At 37.4% G+C, this 19,414-nt stretch overlaps 1 protein-coding gene across 5 annotated transcripts in view; it reads left to right on the top strand.

The window, feature by feature from the left end:
* The window catches only part of CDIN1 (CDAN1 interacting nuclease 1), a 242,271-nt gene that overhangs the window by 51,313 nt on the left and 171,544 nt on the right, over positions 1–19,414 (top strand). For 4 of the 5 annotated variants that reach the window (XM_055437269.2, XM_088839824.1, XM_055437270.2 and 1 more), the window contains exons 2-4: positions 9,030–9,075; positions 9,966–10,030; positions 17,628–17,688. In XM_055437269.2, the coding sequence (XP_055293244.1) occupies positions 9,030–9,075; positions 9,966–10,030; positions 17,628–17,688 (172 nt within the window). The remainder of the gene's footprint in view (positions 1–9,029; positions 9,076–9,965; positions 10,031–17,627; positions 17,689–19,414) is intronic. The other variant, XM_088839823.1, reaches the window with a different exon arrangement.

Below are 19,414 nucleotides of genomic sequence, written 5' to 3'. Positions count from 1 at the left end.
TTGTGTCTGACTCTTTGTGACTCTGTGGACTACAGCATGCCAGGCTTCCCTGTCCTTCACTGTCTCACGGAATTCGCTCAAACTCATGTCTGTTGACTCAGTGATGCCATCCAACCATCTCATTCTCTTTCTTAGGTGTTGGGGGACCCCCCTAAAAGACTATATCCTAGGAGTTAATGTGCACGGGAAGTAAAAGGGCTCTACATTACTGTATTTTGCCTTCAAATTTACCTCACTCGCCTAAAAATTTAATGCATGTAATTGGACGAAGGTGATCCTAGACTCCTAGCGCTCCCAGAATCAAATCAGAATCCCCTTTGGAGAAAGTTAACCATTTGCATATTCAAATTTTTATAAAGCAGTTTTTCACGTAGTGTGGCACATCACGGGAGATACTCAGTCATGTAGGAGAGATGACAACATAAAAGGCCAGTGAAAACTATAGAAATAGACTTATCAGGGCTCTGGCGATTGGAACTACCTAAACAGAATTTTTATAATTGTAGCTTATTCAAGATGTTAAAAAAGAAGACTGAAAGTCTGTAGGGAACTTATTTGAAAAAGAATCAAACAGAGTATCTACAAACGCAGTAGTTGAAATCGAATGGATTTAACTCAATGGATGTGCAAGGTAGACATTACTGAAGAGAGAAATAATGAACTGGAGGATAGATGACAGGAAAATACCCACAATGTAACACAGAATAACAAAAAGATATAAAATATGAAGAGAGAATAAGAGATGGAGCTTACAGTAGGGAAGACTCATTTGGAGTCTTGGGAGGGAAAGAAAAAGTGTTAAAGCAATTTTGAAAAAATAATTGTCATGTACTTAAGTGCAACAAACTGTAAGCAGGAGTTTACTAAATGCCAAAGTTAAAACTCCTAATAAGTGAAGTTTTTTAAAAAAAATCTTAAAACTAGGTAGAGACATAGGGTACATTATCATTGAAAGACTATAATTTGACATCATAACACATCTGCATTGATTGAATTATTAGAAGAAAGTTATTGCAGATGGAAAAGGAAGGAAGGGCAATGAAATGCTACGTATATAAGTATATCAGAATGAACAGAATCTTTATAAAACAATAGCAGTATCTTGTGAATTTTAAGGTGTATGTAGAATTAAAGCAATGTCAGTAATATCCTATATATCAGAATGGAAGAAGTATCAGCTCAGTTCACTTCAGTCGCTCAGTCGTGTCCGACTCTCCACGACCCCATGAATCACAGCACACCAGGCCTCCCTGTCTATCACCAACTCCCGGAGTTCACTCAAACTCATGTCCATCGAGTTGGTGATGCCATCCAGCCATCTCATTCTCTATCATCCCCTTCTCCTCCCGCCCCCAACCTTTCCCAGCATCAGAGTCTTTTCCAGTGAGCCAACTCATCACATGAGGTGTAAGAAGTATAGATAGTGTTGTAAAGTTTTTGTATTTCTTAAGCAGCAGTTAATCACCAAGTTTAACTTGGGCATGTGTTCATGCAGGATAATTATTAATAGTATGAATTACTATTAATATTTACTATTAACAGGAAAAATAATGAAAAATAAGTACTAAATCACTTTAAAAGAATACAAAAAAAGGAGTGTATGGTGACTAAGAAAATTAGCTTTCAGTAAAATATAAACTTAAGCCTAAATATATTAGAACATACTTTAAATGTACAGCCTTTGCCAATAGTAAATCAAATTAATGTGGTATTTGTGCAAAGATAAACATAAATATCAGTGGAACAGATTAGAGAGTCCCAAAATAAACCCTTAGATATTTGGTTTCCTCGTAGGCAACATGATAGTTCATGGGTAAATGGTGGTGTGACCAACTGAATATGTGTACAAAAATAATAAAAGCAAAATGTGACTCCTATCTCAGTTCATTAAATTAACTCAAGATAGATCATCAACTTAATATTCTTAAACTTCTAAAAGAAAACATAAGAATTATCTTCATAACTGTGAATAGGCAAAGATGTCTTAGAAAAGACACACAACACACATAAAAGGTAACAATAAAAGGATGTGTAGCATTGCGAACTTTCATTTAGTGTTGGCAGGAGCTGAAAATTGTTACAAATACTTTGAAAAATTGTTTGACAGTATCTACTAAAGCTAGAGATTTGCATATCAGTTCAGTTCAGTTCAGTTCAGTTGCTCAGTCGTGTCCGACTCTCCGCGACCCCATGAATCACAGCACGCCAGGCCTCCCTGTCCATCACCAACTCCCGGAGTACACTCAAACTCATGTCCACAGAGTCGGTGATGCCATCCAGCCATCTCATTCTCCGTCGTCCCCTTCTCCTCCCGCCCCCAACCTTTCCCAGCATCAGAGTCTTTTCCAGTGAGTCAACTCGTTGCATGAGGTGGCCAGAGTATTGGAGTTTCAGCTTTAGCATCAGTCCCTCCAATGAACATCCTGGACTGATCTCCTTTAGAATGGACTGGTTGGATCTCCTTGCAGTATAAGGGACTCTCAAGAGTCTTCTCCAACACCACAGTTCAAAAGCATCGATTCTTCGGCGATCAGCTTTCTTCACAGTCCAACTCTCACATCCATACATGACCACGGGAAAAACCATTGCCTTGACTAGACGGACCTTGCATATCAGATGGTCCAGAATTCTACTCCACCTTTATACCCATCAGAAATGTGTACTCACATGCCCCAGAAAACATGCAGAAATGTTCACAGCAGCATCATTCTCATTGCAAAAGACTAGAAACAGTTCAGAGGTTCGTTAATTGAATAGATAAATGTGGAGTATACTTATACAATAGAATATGCCATACAACAATGAAAATGAATTAACTATACTTAAAATTATCAAGAGTCACTCACGTAGACATATTGAGTAAAAGAAGACAAATGCAAAAGAATACACACTGTGTTAAAGATCAGATTCATCTGGAGAGAGAACGGGTGGTGATCAGACAGAACGCCTTTTCGGATCCCAGGAGTATTCTATTTGGTAATCAAAGTGGTTATGTGGTTTGTCTTATTCACAATAAAGATGATTTTTAAAAAATTAATGTGTTATGGAATAGATAAATGTTAATATTTTATGTAATGAAGGTATGTTACAAAAGTATGTTTAAAACACAATTTTTGAAATCTTATTTTTGTGTATAGACACACACACATACACACCAGACATAGAATAAAAAACACAGGAACACAGATAGATGTCTATAGATTTTACAGAGAATATGTACTATTTATAACTAGAAAACTTCATTAAATATTATATAATGAAGTTAACATGTCTGGAGGGTGTTGTCCTCTGTAGGGAAGATAGACTGGATTTGAACTTGTGTTGTTCAGGGAAGGACTTAAAGCTGTTTTGTATGTAGTAAATAGCCTTTGGGCAAAAGACACATTTGCAGTCACATAGAGACACTTCAGGCAATGGTGTGATTGTTATTAATAACAAAATATGCCTTAGCTGCAAGAGGAATACTGAAAATTACCCAGTAATTTTTTAATCATTGACTCTTTCCTATAGGAACTTTTTTTTTAACGTAGTTAATTAAAGTAAGGCTGCAATTTAAGTTTTTTTTTTTTTTTTTAAGGAATATTGTCTAAAGCTGTGGGATTTGATCAGAACTCTTTATCTCCTGTGGCTTCAATTTTCTGTCCCAAAGCAACAATGCCCACCCTTAAGTGTTGCTTGGAGGGTAATGTAACATAAATGCTTAACCTTTAGCAGTGGGTGTTAGCACACACTAGAACAGCAGAATAGCATGGGGATTAAGGACTTGAGTTCTGGAATTGGAACTGGATTTTGATTTCCAGTTCTCCCACTTACCTAGGTCTTTAATTGTATACTTCCCTTAACTTCTCTTCCTCCATTTCCCATCTTTAAAAAAATAACAATAATAGTACCTACTTTAGAGGCTTGCTTTGAGGGTATAATGAAAGGCAGAGTGTAGTATGTAGCACAAACTAGCTGTTGATATAACTTTAGCTCTTGCTATAGATGGAGCTGTTTTGCATATGGCTTCACATTAACCTACTAGCAAAATTAGTTAAGTGCCTGGAACAGTAACGACTTTTTTCATATATATAAAATATAAGTGGGTGTCCCTGGTGGCTCATATGGTAAAGATCTGCCTGCGGTGCAGGAGACCCAGGTTCAATTCTTGGGTCAGGAAGATCCTGGAGAAGGGAATGGCAACCCACTCCAGTATTCTTGCCTAAAGAATTCCATGGACAGAGGAGCCTGGTGGGCCACAGTCCATGGGTTCACGAAGAGTTGGACAGAACCGAGGTAACTAACATAAAACATAAGTATTTTGCTGTTTAGTCACTAAGTCATGTCCGACTCTTTTTTTAAGACCCCATGGACTGTAGCCCACCAAGCTCCTCTGTCCATGGGGTTTCTCAGGCATGAATACTGGAGTGGGTTGTCATTTCCTTCTAGGGTGTCTTCCCAACTCAGGGATCAAACTTATGTCTCTTGCACTGGCAGGAGGATTCTTTATCACTGAGCCACCAGGGAAGCCCCTGACAGAGGGTAGGGCATTGCTTTTATGGAAAACCTTCCTTGACTAGTACTAAGTCACTGACCACACAGAGCCAGTGTTTTAGTTGTATTCTTTCACCAGTTTAGAAAGGTTGTATTGTACCCTGTGAGGCCTGCAAGCCTATGGCTTTGTTGAAATATCTTACTTTATCATCCTTAGTTTGATTTACTGCTTCCTGAGTTTCAGAAATAACATTGATCTTGTTTAGAGGATTTCAGTCCTATTAGAGAAGAGACAGTGACGCATCCTAGGTTCTAGAGCAAAAGGATCTTGAAAGTTAAAAAAAACATTTCTTTCTTTAGGGTCTTTTTTAAGGTTAGGCACTTGAGAAAAGGAAGAATCTATAATGTGTAGTATCATGTTCCTTAAGGTTCTGCTTGCCTTAAGTTTACCTGGGATTGTCAAAACTTCCATTCAACCCCCGGATGTCATGTTCTTTAATGTCCTGCAGGTTACTGAGCATCTTAGCTGGATGGATCTGGAGTTAAATACAATATGGGGCCCTGTTTTATTGCCTGTTAAGTACCTGGCATTTGAAGTCGTAAATGCAGTATAAAATGAGGGTAAACAGTATCCCATCAGTGTTTAAATTCTGTGAGGAAAAGTCACTCACATATAGCAATTTATGATCTCTAGGCACATCAGTTTAGTGACACAGTGACAGAGGAACAATTTTAAGGAAGCCCAGTACAGTAGCTGCCAGTTAGGAAGAGTGTAAAAATGGACAGCCCTTTCTGAGTATTGCGTCTTGTGCAGGTGCCGTCATGATGGAGCACCCTGTCGCCCTGCCCTTCCTCCATCATGTCTCCTGCTTCCTGGGCACATAGGAAATTAAAACCTTCCCTCCCTCCCTCCCCTCCCCTCTCTTTCCTTCCTTCCTTCTTTCCCTTCCACCTCCCTTCTGCCTCCCTCCCTCCCCGCCTTCCTTCCTTCCTTCAAAACAAGATGCGTTATGACTCAAGTATGGAAAGCAGCCACTTCACTTTATGGTCTTGAGCAGCTCAGCAGTGTCCTCAAGGACCCAAGGTCTTTCTGTCTTCTGGTGCATCGCCCTCAGTGTGCTGACTTTGTCCGCTTACTTGTTTCCCCGTTGCTGCAATATGACTTAAGCTGCTCCATAAGCCATTTGTCACACATCTCAGACAAGGTTTTACAGAGAGCCTGTCTAGGAGCCCACCCAGCGCTCTTCTTTTTTCAGACACCTGCAGGGTGAGGAGCTTAATCTGGGAGCATAGTATGGGGGAAAAATAGACAAAATTATCTTTGAAGAGACTTCATAATCCATCTTGGGTGTGTATGCAAATTAAGTGATTGTATTTTTTAATATGTAAATTGAAAACACTTATATCCTAACTGGCATGTATATGTTCCAAAGCCAATACAGTCTTGAAATATATGAAGGGTCAGGGTATGATTTACTTCACTTAATTCCTAAAAAATATGTGAGTGCTTGATAATATTTTAATTTTTACTTTTTTTGCATGTATATGTGGAAAGTTTCCTCTAAATCGGTTCCTGTCCACTTTAAATGTTTTGTTTTGGAGGCATGTTTTCCCATACACGTGATCTCAGGACACTGTGGATGCACAATGAAAACGACTGATGGGACTGACTGATATTCAAGATAAGGCTTTCATTCACAGAACCATCTCCTCTCTTCCTTCTTAGCTGGAAACCATATTCTTTGTGAAATGAACCGAGGGAATGTTGAATTTATACTGTAACTAACCCTCTTGGCCACTGAGAAAATGCATTGCTTCATAGGCTATGTCCATGACTTTAGATGAATTGAATTATAAGCTGTTTGAAGATGGTTTCCTGGTTGAAGACATTATCTTGCCCTCAGTTTTGATGGTGCTCTCAACTCTTGATGAACTTCTCACTTTGAATTGTTTATTCCTGGGCTTATTCCTCCAGCTGTCTGTTAGTCTTCCCTTTCTGAGCATCTACAATTATATTTTTGTTTTATTTAGTATAGTTTTTTCCTTGTTAGTCATTGGTCCCCAACTTGCCTGTTAACATGCACATTTATTTCCATCATATTGTTTGACACAGAGACACTGACATTTTGCCCTCCATTAATTGGTTAAGATAAATATATTTTGCTGTGCAATGAGGAGCGCTCTATTTATTGTACATAAATACCTAACATAGTGACTTATTCAGTCATTTATAAAGATTTGGGCTTAATTTCGCCTTTTTTTTTTTCCATGACATGGTTGTCAACAGCCCTACTAGGGTCTGTGATTTGCATGTGACACTTAGGCAAGCCAAGCACAATGGGAAGATTTTATACAGAAAACTGGCTTTTTCAAAGATGGCTTCCATTTTTAAGGAGACATTGAAAAAAGTTGGACTATAATGAATTTATAATTTTATTCAATCATTTCTCAGTACTTTTGGAGTTATCAAAACAGTCCTTTAGTAATTATTGATTTTCCTTGATAAACATTTATGGCATCTTTTTTTTTATGTAATTAATTTATTTTTTATTGGAGGCAAATTATTTTACAATATTATATTGGTTGGTTTTGCCATACATTGATATGAATTTGCCCCTGGTTTACATAAGTTCCCCCTCCTGAACCCCCCTCCCACCTCCCTCCTCCCTTTATCCTCCCTCTGGGTCATCCCCGCATGCCAGCCCCGAGCATCCTATAACATGCATTGACCCTGAACTAGTGATTCGTTTCACATATGACAACATATGTGTTTCAATGCCATTCTCCCAAATCATCCCACCCTCACCCTCTCCCATAGAGTCCCAAAGACTGTTCTATACATCTGTGTCTCTTTTGCTGTCTCGTATACAGGGTTATCATTTGCATCTTTCTAAATTCCATATATATGCGTTAGTATACTGTATTGGTGTTTTTCTTTCTGGCTTACTTCACTCTGTATAATAGGCTCCAGTTACATCCACCTCATTAGAACTGATTCAAATGTATTCTTTCTAATGGCTGAATAATACTCCATTGTGTATATGTACCAAAGCTTTCTTATCCATTCGTCTGCAGATGGACATCTAGGTTGCTTCCATGTCCTGGCTATTATAAACAGTGCTGCAATGAACGTTGGAGTACACGTGTCTCTTTCAATTCTGGTTTCCTCGGTGTGTATGCCCAGGAGTGCGATTGCTGGATCATATGGCAGTTCTATTTCCAATTTTTTGAGGAATCTCCACACTGTTCTCCATAGTGGCTGTACTAGTTTGCATTCCCACCAACAGTGTAAGAGGGTTCCTTTCTCTCCACATCCTCTCCAGCATTTATTGCATGTAGACTTTTGGATAGCAGCCATTCTGACTGGTGTGAAATGGTATCTCATTGTGGTTTTGATTTGCATCTCTCTGATTATGAGGGATGTTGAGCATTTTTTCATGTGTTTGTTAGTATGGCATCTTTTTTTTAAAAAAACATATTCTTTTGTAAGCTTATAAGAGTGGAAAGGGGTTAGAAACCCAATCTATAATAATATGCAGGAGATGACAATACTGACAGTGAGTAAAGATATATGGTGTCATTGCGTTTATTTCATACTCTCTAAACTACCTATGATGAGCTTAAGCAGTTTCATTCATGAATAGAAAAACTTTAAGTGCTTTGGTGTACTATAAAAGTCGAATTATTAGTACTGTAATTTGTTTGGATACCTTCTAGTAGGAAAATACATCAGAAATAACTAATCATTTTCAACATATGATAAGGTAATTCTACAGAGGGCAATCAGAAAGAATAGCAGTGGGCTATTGATTGCTTTTTTGACAAGGAAAAAAAAAAATCTGTTCCATTTCTAAATGTTAACCATTGTGAGAGGAAAATCCCCACTTGGAGAGAATGTTTTCCAGGTTGCTTCACTGCCAGGTGTTTGACATTGTGTGGAGTCTTAGATGAATAAAGCTTATGGCAGTCTTAGGGAACCATGTCCTCAAGGACTCTGCTTCCTGCTGTGAAGTCTTCTCTGTTCAAAGCAGGCCCATGTCAGTGGGAACGTCCAGCGGTCTCTGTGCACTGCTTCTAGCGAAGTGCAAAATTTTCTCCCCCATTGAATCTGAGAGAGCTACAGAAGAGGACACCTGCCTGCTAACAAAATAAATTTCAGAATGTTGCCAGTGAATAAATTGCATGTTTTCTACTGTTTATGGGATTTAACTCTTATCATTTATCAGTGGGAATAAACCTTGCCACCTTGGGTCCCTTTGCAACATACCTGCATGCTACAGACATGATTTACAGTCATTCTGAAGTTTAAGAAAATCCAAATCATATGATAGTTTGCTTTGAGACGGTCCGTATTTCCCCCTTTCCCTTTCTCCCTCTCCTTGACCTAGCAGCAGGAAGCCTTTGTTTGAGGTGTTCATCTGGAACAACTTTTCCACACTTGTTTTCATGTTCTGTTAGATTACAGGGCAGCAGGCCTACCTTTGAAGCTCCTTTCTCTTTTGTTTCTTTGCCGTGCACTCCAGTAATTAACTTTGTCCTTCTTTTATTTGTTCCAGTCAATCGCAGGCCACTCTGCTGAGCATCTTCTCCCAGGAGTACCAGGTTAGAAGTTTTCTCCTTTGTGAGGGTTGACAGGTGCCTAATTGAATGATGAATGTCCCTTTATTTCTTTGTAATTGAACTGCCAGCTCTCTGATTGGGTTGGAGGATGTTCTCCTTTCCACATCAAGCACCGCCTGCGTCTCAGTGGAGGCCTGCCAAGCCTACCCATCCATCTGTCTAATAACATCTAGCCTTTGCTTATTTGGTGGACCTGTAATAAATTATGCTAAACCATTATTATTCTGACAATAATAATTTCCCCGTGTTGCGTGGTTCCATGTGCTAAATGTTTGCTGACTTGCACTGTCAGTGCTGCTTTCCATTGCTGACAGAGATGATGATAAATGACCATTGCTGGAGTGGCAGAAGGCAAGAGAGGCAGAAAATGGAGTCATTTATCATGAGATGACAGGTGTCAGTCAAGTGGCAAGTCTCTATGGAATTACTTTTTGTAGTTTTCAGATAAGTTGTTTTTAAGCAATGTTCTTCCTGGTTAAAAATGGCAATTGGATTGTAAAACTAGACTGCAGAGGACTTAGATGGAATTGAATTGAGGGAAAATTAATACAAAGGTTGAAAGAGGGAACAAGTTTTTCTCTGCCCTCTACAACCCTAAGCAAACTTATTTAGATTCAATTACTATGACCCTGTTGGCTTTTACATATATACTGTACCTTGCGGTATAGACTGGAGACATCCCAGCCATGCAATAGAGATTAAAATGCATAGGTTCATAGAGTAGAAGGAAAAAAATATCTGCTGCCACCCAAATCCCCAAACTATTATTCGGTTTGCCCTTTTTGTTAGACATGGGGATCAAGAAATACGTCATTTTTGTTCTTGAACCTGATCTGTGACACAACATAAAGATCTTTTTTATTTTGTTTCAGAAACATATTAAGAGAACACATGCCAAACATCATACTTCAGAAGCGATTGAAAGTTATTACCAGAGGTATGACCTGCCTGCCCCACTAGAGGGTATCATAATACCTATTAATTGTAATAATAATTATGAATAAATTAGATTAATAAATTGATTTTCTAGGTAACATTCCAAGACACTTTGTTTTAAGTCTGTTATTTAAGACTTAAAGTATATTTTGTAAATTTCTCAAATTCTGTGTTGTATAGATTTAAAGAATATGGTGAGATTATCTTAATTTACATGTGTGTGAAATCTTAACTATGTAAGAAAAAGTTACAGTATTAGAAAATCCCTGTTGGATGCTTGAAACTTACTGTGAGTGCATATCTTATATAGATGCATATGTTCATGCATACGTATATCTATGTGTATATGTGAACGTTCTCAAGCCAATTTTTATTTCTCATGTAAATCAGCAAGTTGAAAAATATATTAGAAAGTAAGATTGAATTTTGATGCAGTTGTATTTTGCATGGTAGGTATTGGTTAGCCATTTTAGAAATGCAAAAAAAAGATGTATATCAAGTGGGGACATATGGAGATATATAATAATGTACAACTGTCAGATTTTAAGACAGGTTTATATTTTAAAAGGAAATCTTTTAATTTCAGTCTAATTTATTATAGTTCCCAACCTTTCTTGTTCTGAAACAAAGTGTCTTTAAAATAGCTCCTTTTATAAAAAAATTTTTTTTAATTTTATCTTTGTAAAATGAGTGAATAACTTATAATGGTAAATAATAATGGTTTGAATTATAAATTGTTGGTTGCTTTCTGAAGTATTTTAGGGACATATTGGAAAGGAAAACTATTTGAAATATAGTCTAAAATTATTATACTTAAGATTGACAGAGCAATCTTTCTATGGTGAGAATGATACCACTGATTTTAGATGAATGATTTTTATGCATGAAAATTCTATGAATTAAGTGAATATATAGATAAAATATTAGAATTGTGTTTCTGTAAAGTCATATTTTTAAAGAATTGAGAAATGTTTATTGAAAAGTTATTCAGGTTAGGTTTTGAAAAAAGTATTCACTGTGCCAAATGCAGTAAAGATATGTTCTATTTTGAGTGGAAATGTCTGTTAAAGAAATATACATGCATAAACACCATACCTGCAGGCCACCACCCCCCCCCCCCCCCCCCCCGCCACACACACACACACTTTTATATCTCGGAGAATTACTCTCCAAGAAGTGTTTGTAAAGTTTGAATTGACTTATTCAAAAGTCATAATCTCCTCAGTGAAATTAATATCTAAATTAAAGTCATCACCTAAATCATACATATAAAATTGAGAATGACCCATAAAATGCTATGAAACCAGCAACTGCTTTGGCAACCAGACCCTACACAGAAAGACTGAAAAGTGGTTCATGTGTCAAAAAGTATATTCTTATATAAAACTTATAGTCTTAGGCTTTCATATAAAAGCATGGTTCTATATCCAGACTTTAAGGCCCTGTTAACATCAACAAAGAACAGAGCATTTTCTAGAAATTTGGAGATCTGCTAACAGGCCATGGGGCTGCCCTCTAATAATCTTTTTTTTTTTTTTTTTTTCATTGTATAAAGGCTAATTTAATTAGATGATTCCTAAGATCTCTAAATACTACTTTAAAAAAAAGTTCAGTTCAGTTCAGTCACTCAGTCGTGTCTGACTCTCTGTGACCCCATGAATCACATCATGCCAGGCCTCCCTGTCCATCACCAACTCCCGGAGTTCACTCAAACTCATGTCCACAGAGTTGGTGATGCCATCCAGCCATCTCATTCTCTGTCGTCCCCTTCTCCTCCTGCCCCCAACCTTTCCCAGCATCAGAGTCTTTTCCAGTGAGTCAACTCGTCACATGAGGTGGCCAGTATTGCAGTTTCAGCTTTAGCATCAGTCCTTCCAATGAACACCCAGGATTGATCTCCTTTAGAATGGACTGGTTGGATCTCCTTGCAGTCCAAGGGACTCTCAAGAGTCTTCTTCAACACCACAGTTCAAAAGCATCAATTCTTCGGCGATCAGCTTTCTTCACAGTCCCAACTCTCACATCCATACATGACCACGGGAAAAACCATAGCCTTGACTAGACGGACCTTTGTTGGCAAAGTAATGTCTCTGCTTTTTAATATACTATCAAGGTTGGTCATAACTTTCCTTCCCAGGAGTAAGCATCTTTTAATTTCCTGGCTGCAATCAGCATCTGCAGTGATTTTGGAGCCCCCCAAAATAAAGTCTGACACTGTTTCCACTGTTTTTCCATCTATTTCCCATGAAGTGATGGGACCAGATGCCATGATCTTTGTTTTCTGAATCTTGAGCTTCAAACCAACCTTTTCACTCTCCTCTTTCACTTTCATCAAAAGGCTTTTTAGTTCCTCTTCACTTTCTGCCATAAGGGTAGTGTCATCTGGATATCTGAGGTTATTGATATTTCTCCCAGCAATCTTGATTCCAGCTTGTGCTTCTTCCAGCCCAGCGTTCCTCATGATGTACTCTGCATATAAGTTAAATAAGCAAGGTGACAATATACAGCCTTGACGGACTCCTTTTCCTATTTGGAACCAGTCTGTTGTTCCATGTCCAGTTCTGACTGTTGCTTCCTGACCTGCATACAGGTTTCTCAAGAAAAGGCAATGCCAAAGAATGCTCAAACTACCACGCAATTGCACTCATCTCACACGCTAGTAAAGTCATGCTCAAAATTCTCCAAGCCAGGCTTCAGCAATATGTGAACCGTGAACTCCCAGATGTTCAAGCAGGTTTTAGAAAAGGCAGAGACACCAGAGATCAAATTGCCAACATCTGCTGGATCATGGAGAAAGCAAGAGAGTTCCAGAAAAACATCTATTTCTGCTTCATTGACTATGCCAAAGCTTTTGACTGTGTGGATCACAATAAACTGTGAAAAAAAAGTTAGGTTCATTAAAGAGTATATTTGATTTCTAAAGTATTAACATACTCTATTGGGTTATCTGGATAGTTTAGGCCAGAAACAAAAATCTTTAAGTATGGTTACTCAAGGAACAGTTGAGTGGGTAATAATGAAAATGCAGAAACATATTTGTGTTTCTTTAAATGTAGTTAAATATAAGAATCTCAATTTTATGGCGTCACAATGTTTGAAACAAAAACTTGAAGTTATGCTGCAATGGACAGATTAATAGGAAAGCACCCTGACTCGTTTCTTACTTTATTACCCTACTTCCTTACTTTTTGCCCCACACCTTGTGCTTGGAGACAGGCTTTGTTGTTATTTTTCAGATGATTTGACCTCATCGGCCTCTTCTTCTAAACGTGCAGGTTGAATGTCTCTGTATTCTGTGTGGTAAATTGACCCAAAAAGATTTTTGTTTTCCAGCTGATTAGCATAGAGGCAAAATTATATCAAAACATGCTTAAGCAGTTTGACAATCTTAACAACTAATTTTTTTTTATAAAAGTAATACTTGCCAATTGTGAAAATTAAGCACATGTGTAATGGTATAAAAAAGAAATGAATGAACTGCTTGTAATTGTGACGTCCGTAGATAACCACTGATATTTTTCTTCTCGGTCTTCTGTCAATTCATTTTTACATAGATGAGGTCATACTATATATGCAGCTGTGAATTCTGAACTTTATACTTGGAAAAATATGTGTAACATAGTATTGTTTTGAAGAAAGCTTTTTGTAAACTTTTGGTACATCATCATATGAAGGTATCAAAGTTCATCAAAATATTCTTCTGTCGCACATATATGTTTCCAATTTTATGATATAAATAATGCTGTGATAAATATTATGGTGCTTAAGTCTTTGCATTTTGGATTAGTTTCTCAGTATTTCTGTAGATGGAATTACTGGTGCAAATAATGAACACATAAGATTTTATTGTAATGTGATAGAGAATGAGATGGCTGGATGGCATCACCGACTGTGGACATGAGTTTGAGTGAACTCCGGGAGTTGGTGATGGACAGGGAGGCCTGGTGTGCTGTGATTCATGGGGTTGTGGAGAGTCGGACACGACTGAGCGACTGAACTGAACTGAACTGAACAAACTAGAAATAATGTAATTACAACCTAGAGAGGTTGTAATGGTTTTGTTTGTACTAGCAGTATCAGAGAATTCCTGTGTCTCTGTGTTCTTGCTCGTGTTGAGATGATCTCAATGCAGAGTGTGAAGTCTGTATTTAAGACCATATAGTCCACAATGTGATTCCATTGTGGTCAACTGAAATTTCAAGTTGTCCAGACACCAGAGGAAAATGTTTTCCCTTTGAATTACTGAGGAAACAGCCTCAGTTCTTCGTGTTATGCGTGTATAGACGCAGCTTGAGTGTTCATAGTGAAGACAGCTTTCTATTCTTTCCCACTGTAACGATGGTATTTTAGTTCTAAACAGGAAACATACTTGGTAAAATTTACCTAGATTTCTCTAGATCGGTGCACACGGGCATATATGCACGTGTGAGTGGACACACACACACTCACACCTTGGTCAGATTTGCATGTTTCCTCGTCAGTAGCAAAGTTTAGAAACACTGTCTCTCATCTCCTCCGTTTTCTCCACACATACTGTCCGAGGCGCCACCTTTATTAGCTTTGAAGATTCGGACCAATTAGATTTTATTCAGGTTTTCACATGGGAAAAAAGGTTAGTTCAAATATGATATTGACATCAAATGATACAAATAGTTTCTGAAAATTTGAACCACTTTTTTTGTTTAATTAGCTCTGTTTTCTTTGCACTCAATGTGTCCCATCTACTGTGCTAGGAACCAAGTATAAGAACCACAAGTACCTGTCCTCAGCTGCTTTGTTCCCAGGGAAAATAACTGCAGACGTGGAGATGGGTTCCAGAGATTTTCCGATATAGAATCAACAAAAGTGGTGTTTAGATGTAAGCTTAGTGAAGAATTTTGGTAGTTTTTGAAGTTTTCCCATAATAGCTGTTATAAAAACATTAAAGATTAGATAACTCTGCTTTATGTTTAAAATCAGTACATATTGTTTTTAATCTTAGATGCTAATAGATCTTTCACACTAAAAAAATGTCATAAAATGGACCTTCTGTGAAGGTCTTTTAAGGATGGTTTCACCTGCAAGTTATACATTTGTTAGTCCTCCTGTGGCAAACTGAAGGATGACGTTTAGTCTGTGTCATCTATTGTTTGACCAGCTCCTGCTTCTTTAAACTTAATGGAAGTATCCTATTGGTTATTACCAGGATAGTGATTGATGCAGCATTTATATAAAACCATATAATTTGGATTCAAGATGACAGTTTTCTGGCACAGGCAGTGATCTGGGATCTAGCTGTCCTCTTTCATTCTTTCCAGATCAACCTCTGAGAAGAGGTTCTGCTCTGGTGGCACTAGATAGCCCAGGACCGTTCCTGACATTTGCACCTACTGTTCTCTTGTTGGGAGGATTCTTCCTCTGATGGCTTGCTGCTTTCCTTTTTGTCTGTTTCTGCTTCAGTGTCACTTCCTTAGAGAGGGACTTCCTGACCGGCCCATCTAATTTATATTGTGAAAGTGTTAGTCACTCAGTCATGTCCAACTCTTGGCAACCCCATGGACTGTAGACCGCCAGGCTCCTCTGTCCATGGAATTCTCCAGGCAAGAATACTGGAGTGGGTTGCTATTCCCTTATCCAGGGGAATCTTCCCAACCCAGAAATCGAATCTCCATCTCCTGCATCACAGGCAGATTCTTTACCATCTGAGCCACCAGGGAAACCCAACTTATATTGTAGCATATATCATTATTCTATATATTTGTTTCTCTATCTTTCCATTGCAGTATATCTGTGATGGTAGGAGCTAAAGTTTTGCTCCCTGCTGCTTCTTCAGAACCTGGAATAAGGTCTGACAACTAGTTAGCTCTCAAAATGTTTATGGGATAAGTGAATGTTAAGTGAAGAGTTGTAAAGATATCCTATTATAGGCTTAAATACCCTGACCCAGAATCAGAATGCTTAATGGATTAGTTAAGCATCTGGTTAGTTGCTCCAATTTGATGGAACTGATTGGTTGTTTCTTGAGCAGGCCTATCAGTGCAATGGAAATTCTATAAGTTGACTGTGAAGGTCTTAGCTGTCCTATTTCCCAAGGATCTTTCTCTCAACCACACTTGGCTTGTTTTTATTTTTGTTTTGTTTTTCCTTTGATTTTGAAATGAAAGTACTTATTTCCCAGTTAGATTCCTAAACAATTTTTTTAAGGAAGAGCCAACAGATGAAAATGGATTTATTAGAATTACTTTGAAGTTATGATGATCCTGAGACTTTTACCCACCTTAAATAATTTTACTTTATTCCACTTTGTTTATTGGAAATTATACATCTTTATAAACATACATGTAAAATAGTATAATTTAATTTAATATTTTCTCCTGGCAGTTAAAAAGAAGACCTCATCTGTTGACTTTGATTTTTACTATCGAACAAATGTCATTAATTTATTCAATCAAACAGTACACTGTAGAGAAAATGTTCATACTTAATTCTATTTTCTTGTCTAAAATGTTTTTATTTATTTACTCATTTATTAAATAAAAAATATGTATTACAGTATAATTACCTATTATAAGCCAAGAACTGTGCTACACATAATAAACTGAATAAAATGAAAGTTTTCTACCCACAGTGCTTTCAGCCTTACAGTTGGGATGTGTCTGAGGCGGACAAGTAACTCAGCAGGTATAGTGTTCTGGGCTAAGTGATGGAGAGATGAACAGGGTGCTGCTCAGTTACACACTGAGGGACACTTAACATACTCCTGGTTGTGGTGGATGAAAAAGGTGATGTACAAGGTGGATTGTGAGTTATCCAGGTGAAAGGTCACAGTGAGAAACAGTGACTGGAGATGAGGCTAGCTGAAGAGAGTAGGTAGGAACCAGATTACAAAGAACCTTTCAAGAATTTTAAAAGGATTATAATTTAATTTTGAGATTTTGTGTGGGGCTTTTGAAATGTTTTAAGAAGGAGAATGGTACATTCAAATTTTTGTTTTTTAAAAAAATCACTCTGGCATCCACATCTGGGATGAATTTGGGGACTTTTTTGTTTGTTTGTTTTTGTAGTGTTAGGGGACAAGGAGAGCTAGAGGTAATGACAGAAATCTAGAGCAGATAAGATGATGCCTTGTGTTGCCTGTTAAAGGGTTGGTGACCCACTGATGAAAAGTCTGTTCCATTCTTTTTCCCTAATCAGGTACCAACCAACCCTATGAACTAAAAGTAAATCAAAAGATGATATGCTTGCATGGATACTTTTTTCATGAGTAAACTTATTTCCTTCCCATGAAGTGGTTACGGTATATGTAATGCCAGGGTAATAGGGTTAGTTCTTTTCAAAATCACCTCTGTGTTCACCTTACACGTTAGGAGGAAAAAACAAGGAAGATGGGTATGCTCAGACCTCCTGCCCCCAACTTACTTGGTTAGTTGCCAGTGGTTTTGAGGTGAGCTGTTTTTGTTATTCTTTTCCCTTCAGTGCTTTCCTGTGACAGTAGCATCCTTTAACTAGAGCTGAGTGTGGCATTTGCCCAGGAAAAACATGTACACACAGGGGATGCTGACAAGTCTATGCTGGCCTTTTCTTGTCCCTGCCTTACCACTTGGCTTTGTCTTATCTAGGTATCTGAATGGAGTGGGGAAAAATGGAGCTGCCCCAGTGCTCCTGGAGCTAGCCAATGAGGTAATGTTATTGTTATTATTTTATTTAAACTTACATTAAACCTAAGGGGTCTGTGTAAAGTGGCTCTGCTTAGAATTATAATTAACCTTAAAAAAAAAAAAGATTTTGAGGTGCAGTAGACATTTAAATTGTTCCCTGGTCTCTTTGTACTTTTAATAACTGGACTGAGAGCTTCATGTATTAATAAATCAGTTAACTTAATTAGTCTGTTTCCTTTAAAATAAATGAGTAAACAGCTTCTTGATTTCTTGTTTTGTGGGAAATTTCAACCAAACATCTCAGGACATGCTCTTCTTTAGATGTGTTGTCTTAATTTAGTGTGAGAAATACCTGTGTCAAGTACAGAGATGTATGGCAAGACAACCCATGCTGTTACAAAGATGAGGAGAGAAATTGTATACCTGAAGATGTGACATTTACTTGACTCATTTTTGTTGTTAGCAAACTTTTATTATATTAAAAGATACATGCCTAGAAGTCTTTCTTTATATGGAGAAGCATACTGTTCTTATTAACACTAAGGATAAAGTGATTTATTGAACTTATTTGTTAACTCTTATCTGCTTCTGTTTGGGGAAACAAATAATAGTCTTACATTTAAAAAAGGAAACCCTAAAGACTTCCCACGAATGAAGAAGCTGTAAAAAGTTCATAATAGTTGCAGAGAGCATACCGAAAAAATAAAATATTTAATTCCTAAACTTTAAAATATTTATCCACTGTAATAAGAGCAATACAATATTTAGTCTGACTTGGAACTGCTTATGCAAACCTCATAGGGATGGAATGAAATGTACACTGTTTTCATGTTGCATTATAATAGAAAACATAGAAGCAAGGCAGAAAATGTGTGTTTGCATTCAAGATGACTCGGTACTGTGAGCATTGACTGTTACAGTAGCTGCAAGTGCTCCATGTAAGGATGGCTTCTCTCACAGCTTCTGTCTGCTGTATACCACCACAGTCAGCCATTGAACAATTACCTATCAGTTTCTAGCAGGTTTTAATAGTCTAGACAATGTCTACACAATCTGATAGGATAGTTAACATATAGAATGGATGTCTCTCCTCCTCCTAGCAAAGCATGTTTTTTATTCTTTTTTGAATTTCTAGAGCAAGGTGGTTTTTAAATGTCTCCAGACTTGAGTCGATTCTGTTAGCAACTTAAGATATCTGAGGTATAACTTATTCAGACTTTAGTGATTGCCCTTTATAAAAAAGAAGAGTGTTCTTTATGGGAAAAAAAAAAAGCATTCCTGATACAGCATCTAGAAGGAGTGTGATGCAAAAGTGATAGTCATTTTTATAGATGATGATACTGATGGCATAAGTTTTATATAGTAGCAATTTGTATTCGTTTGAATTTTTAATGGATATTTCAGTTGAGCTTAGCTTATTTAGCTGGCCTTAACTTCCATCTTCTAGTAATATGGAAAATTTTAACCCACTGACACATTTTCTCCATATCAATAAATCTGTTATTTACCATGAATATATAGCAGTGTTTAACCAAAGGAAATAAATCACTGTTTAAAGATGTTTCCTCTCCTTTGGCTGCAGATTAGTACAGAAATGATAGCATTTTCTGAGAGATTGCTAATACATTAGGAAAATTGGGGAATGACTGGTACCGGATTAGGCCTTCTAAACAACCAAGCTGCCATTTTTGTATGATAGTTAATACCTAAATGACATGTGCTTGCATCTGGTGACAATTGATGTGATG

The sequence above is a fragment of the Moschus berezovskii genome, chromosome 9 (assembly GCF_049115385.1).
Source record: "Moschus berezovskii isolate FMDL1 chromosome 9, NW_MosBer_1.0, whole genome shotgun sequence".
NCBI lineage: Eukaryota > Metazoa > Chordata > Mammalia > Artiodactyla > Moschidae > Moschus > Moschus berezovskii.
This window is presented reverse-complemented; position numbering and strand designations above follow the sequence as displayed.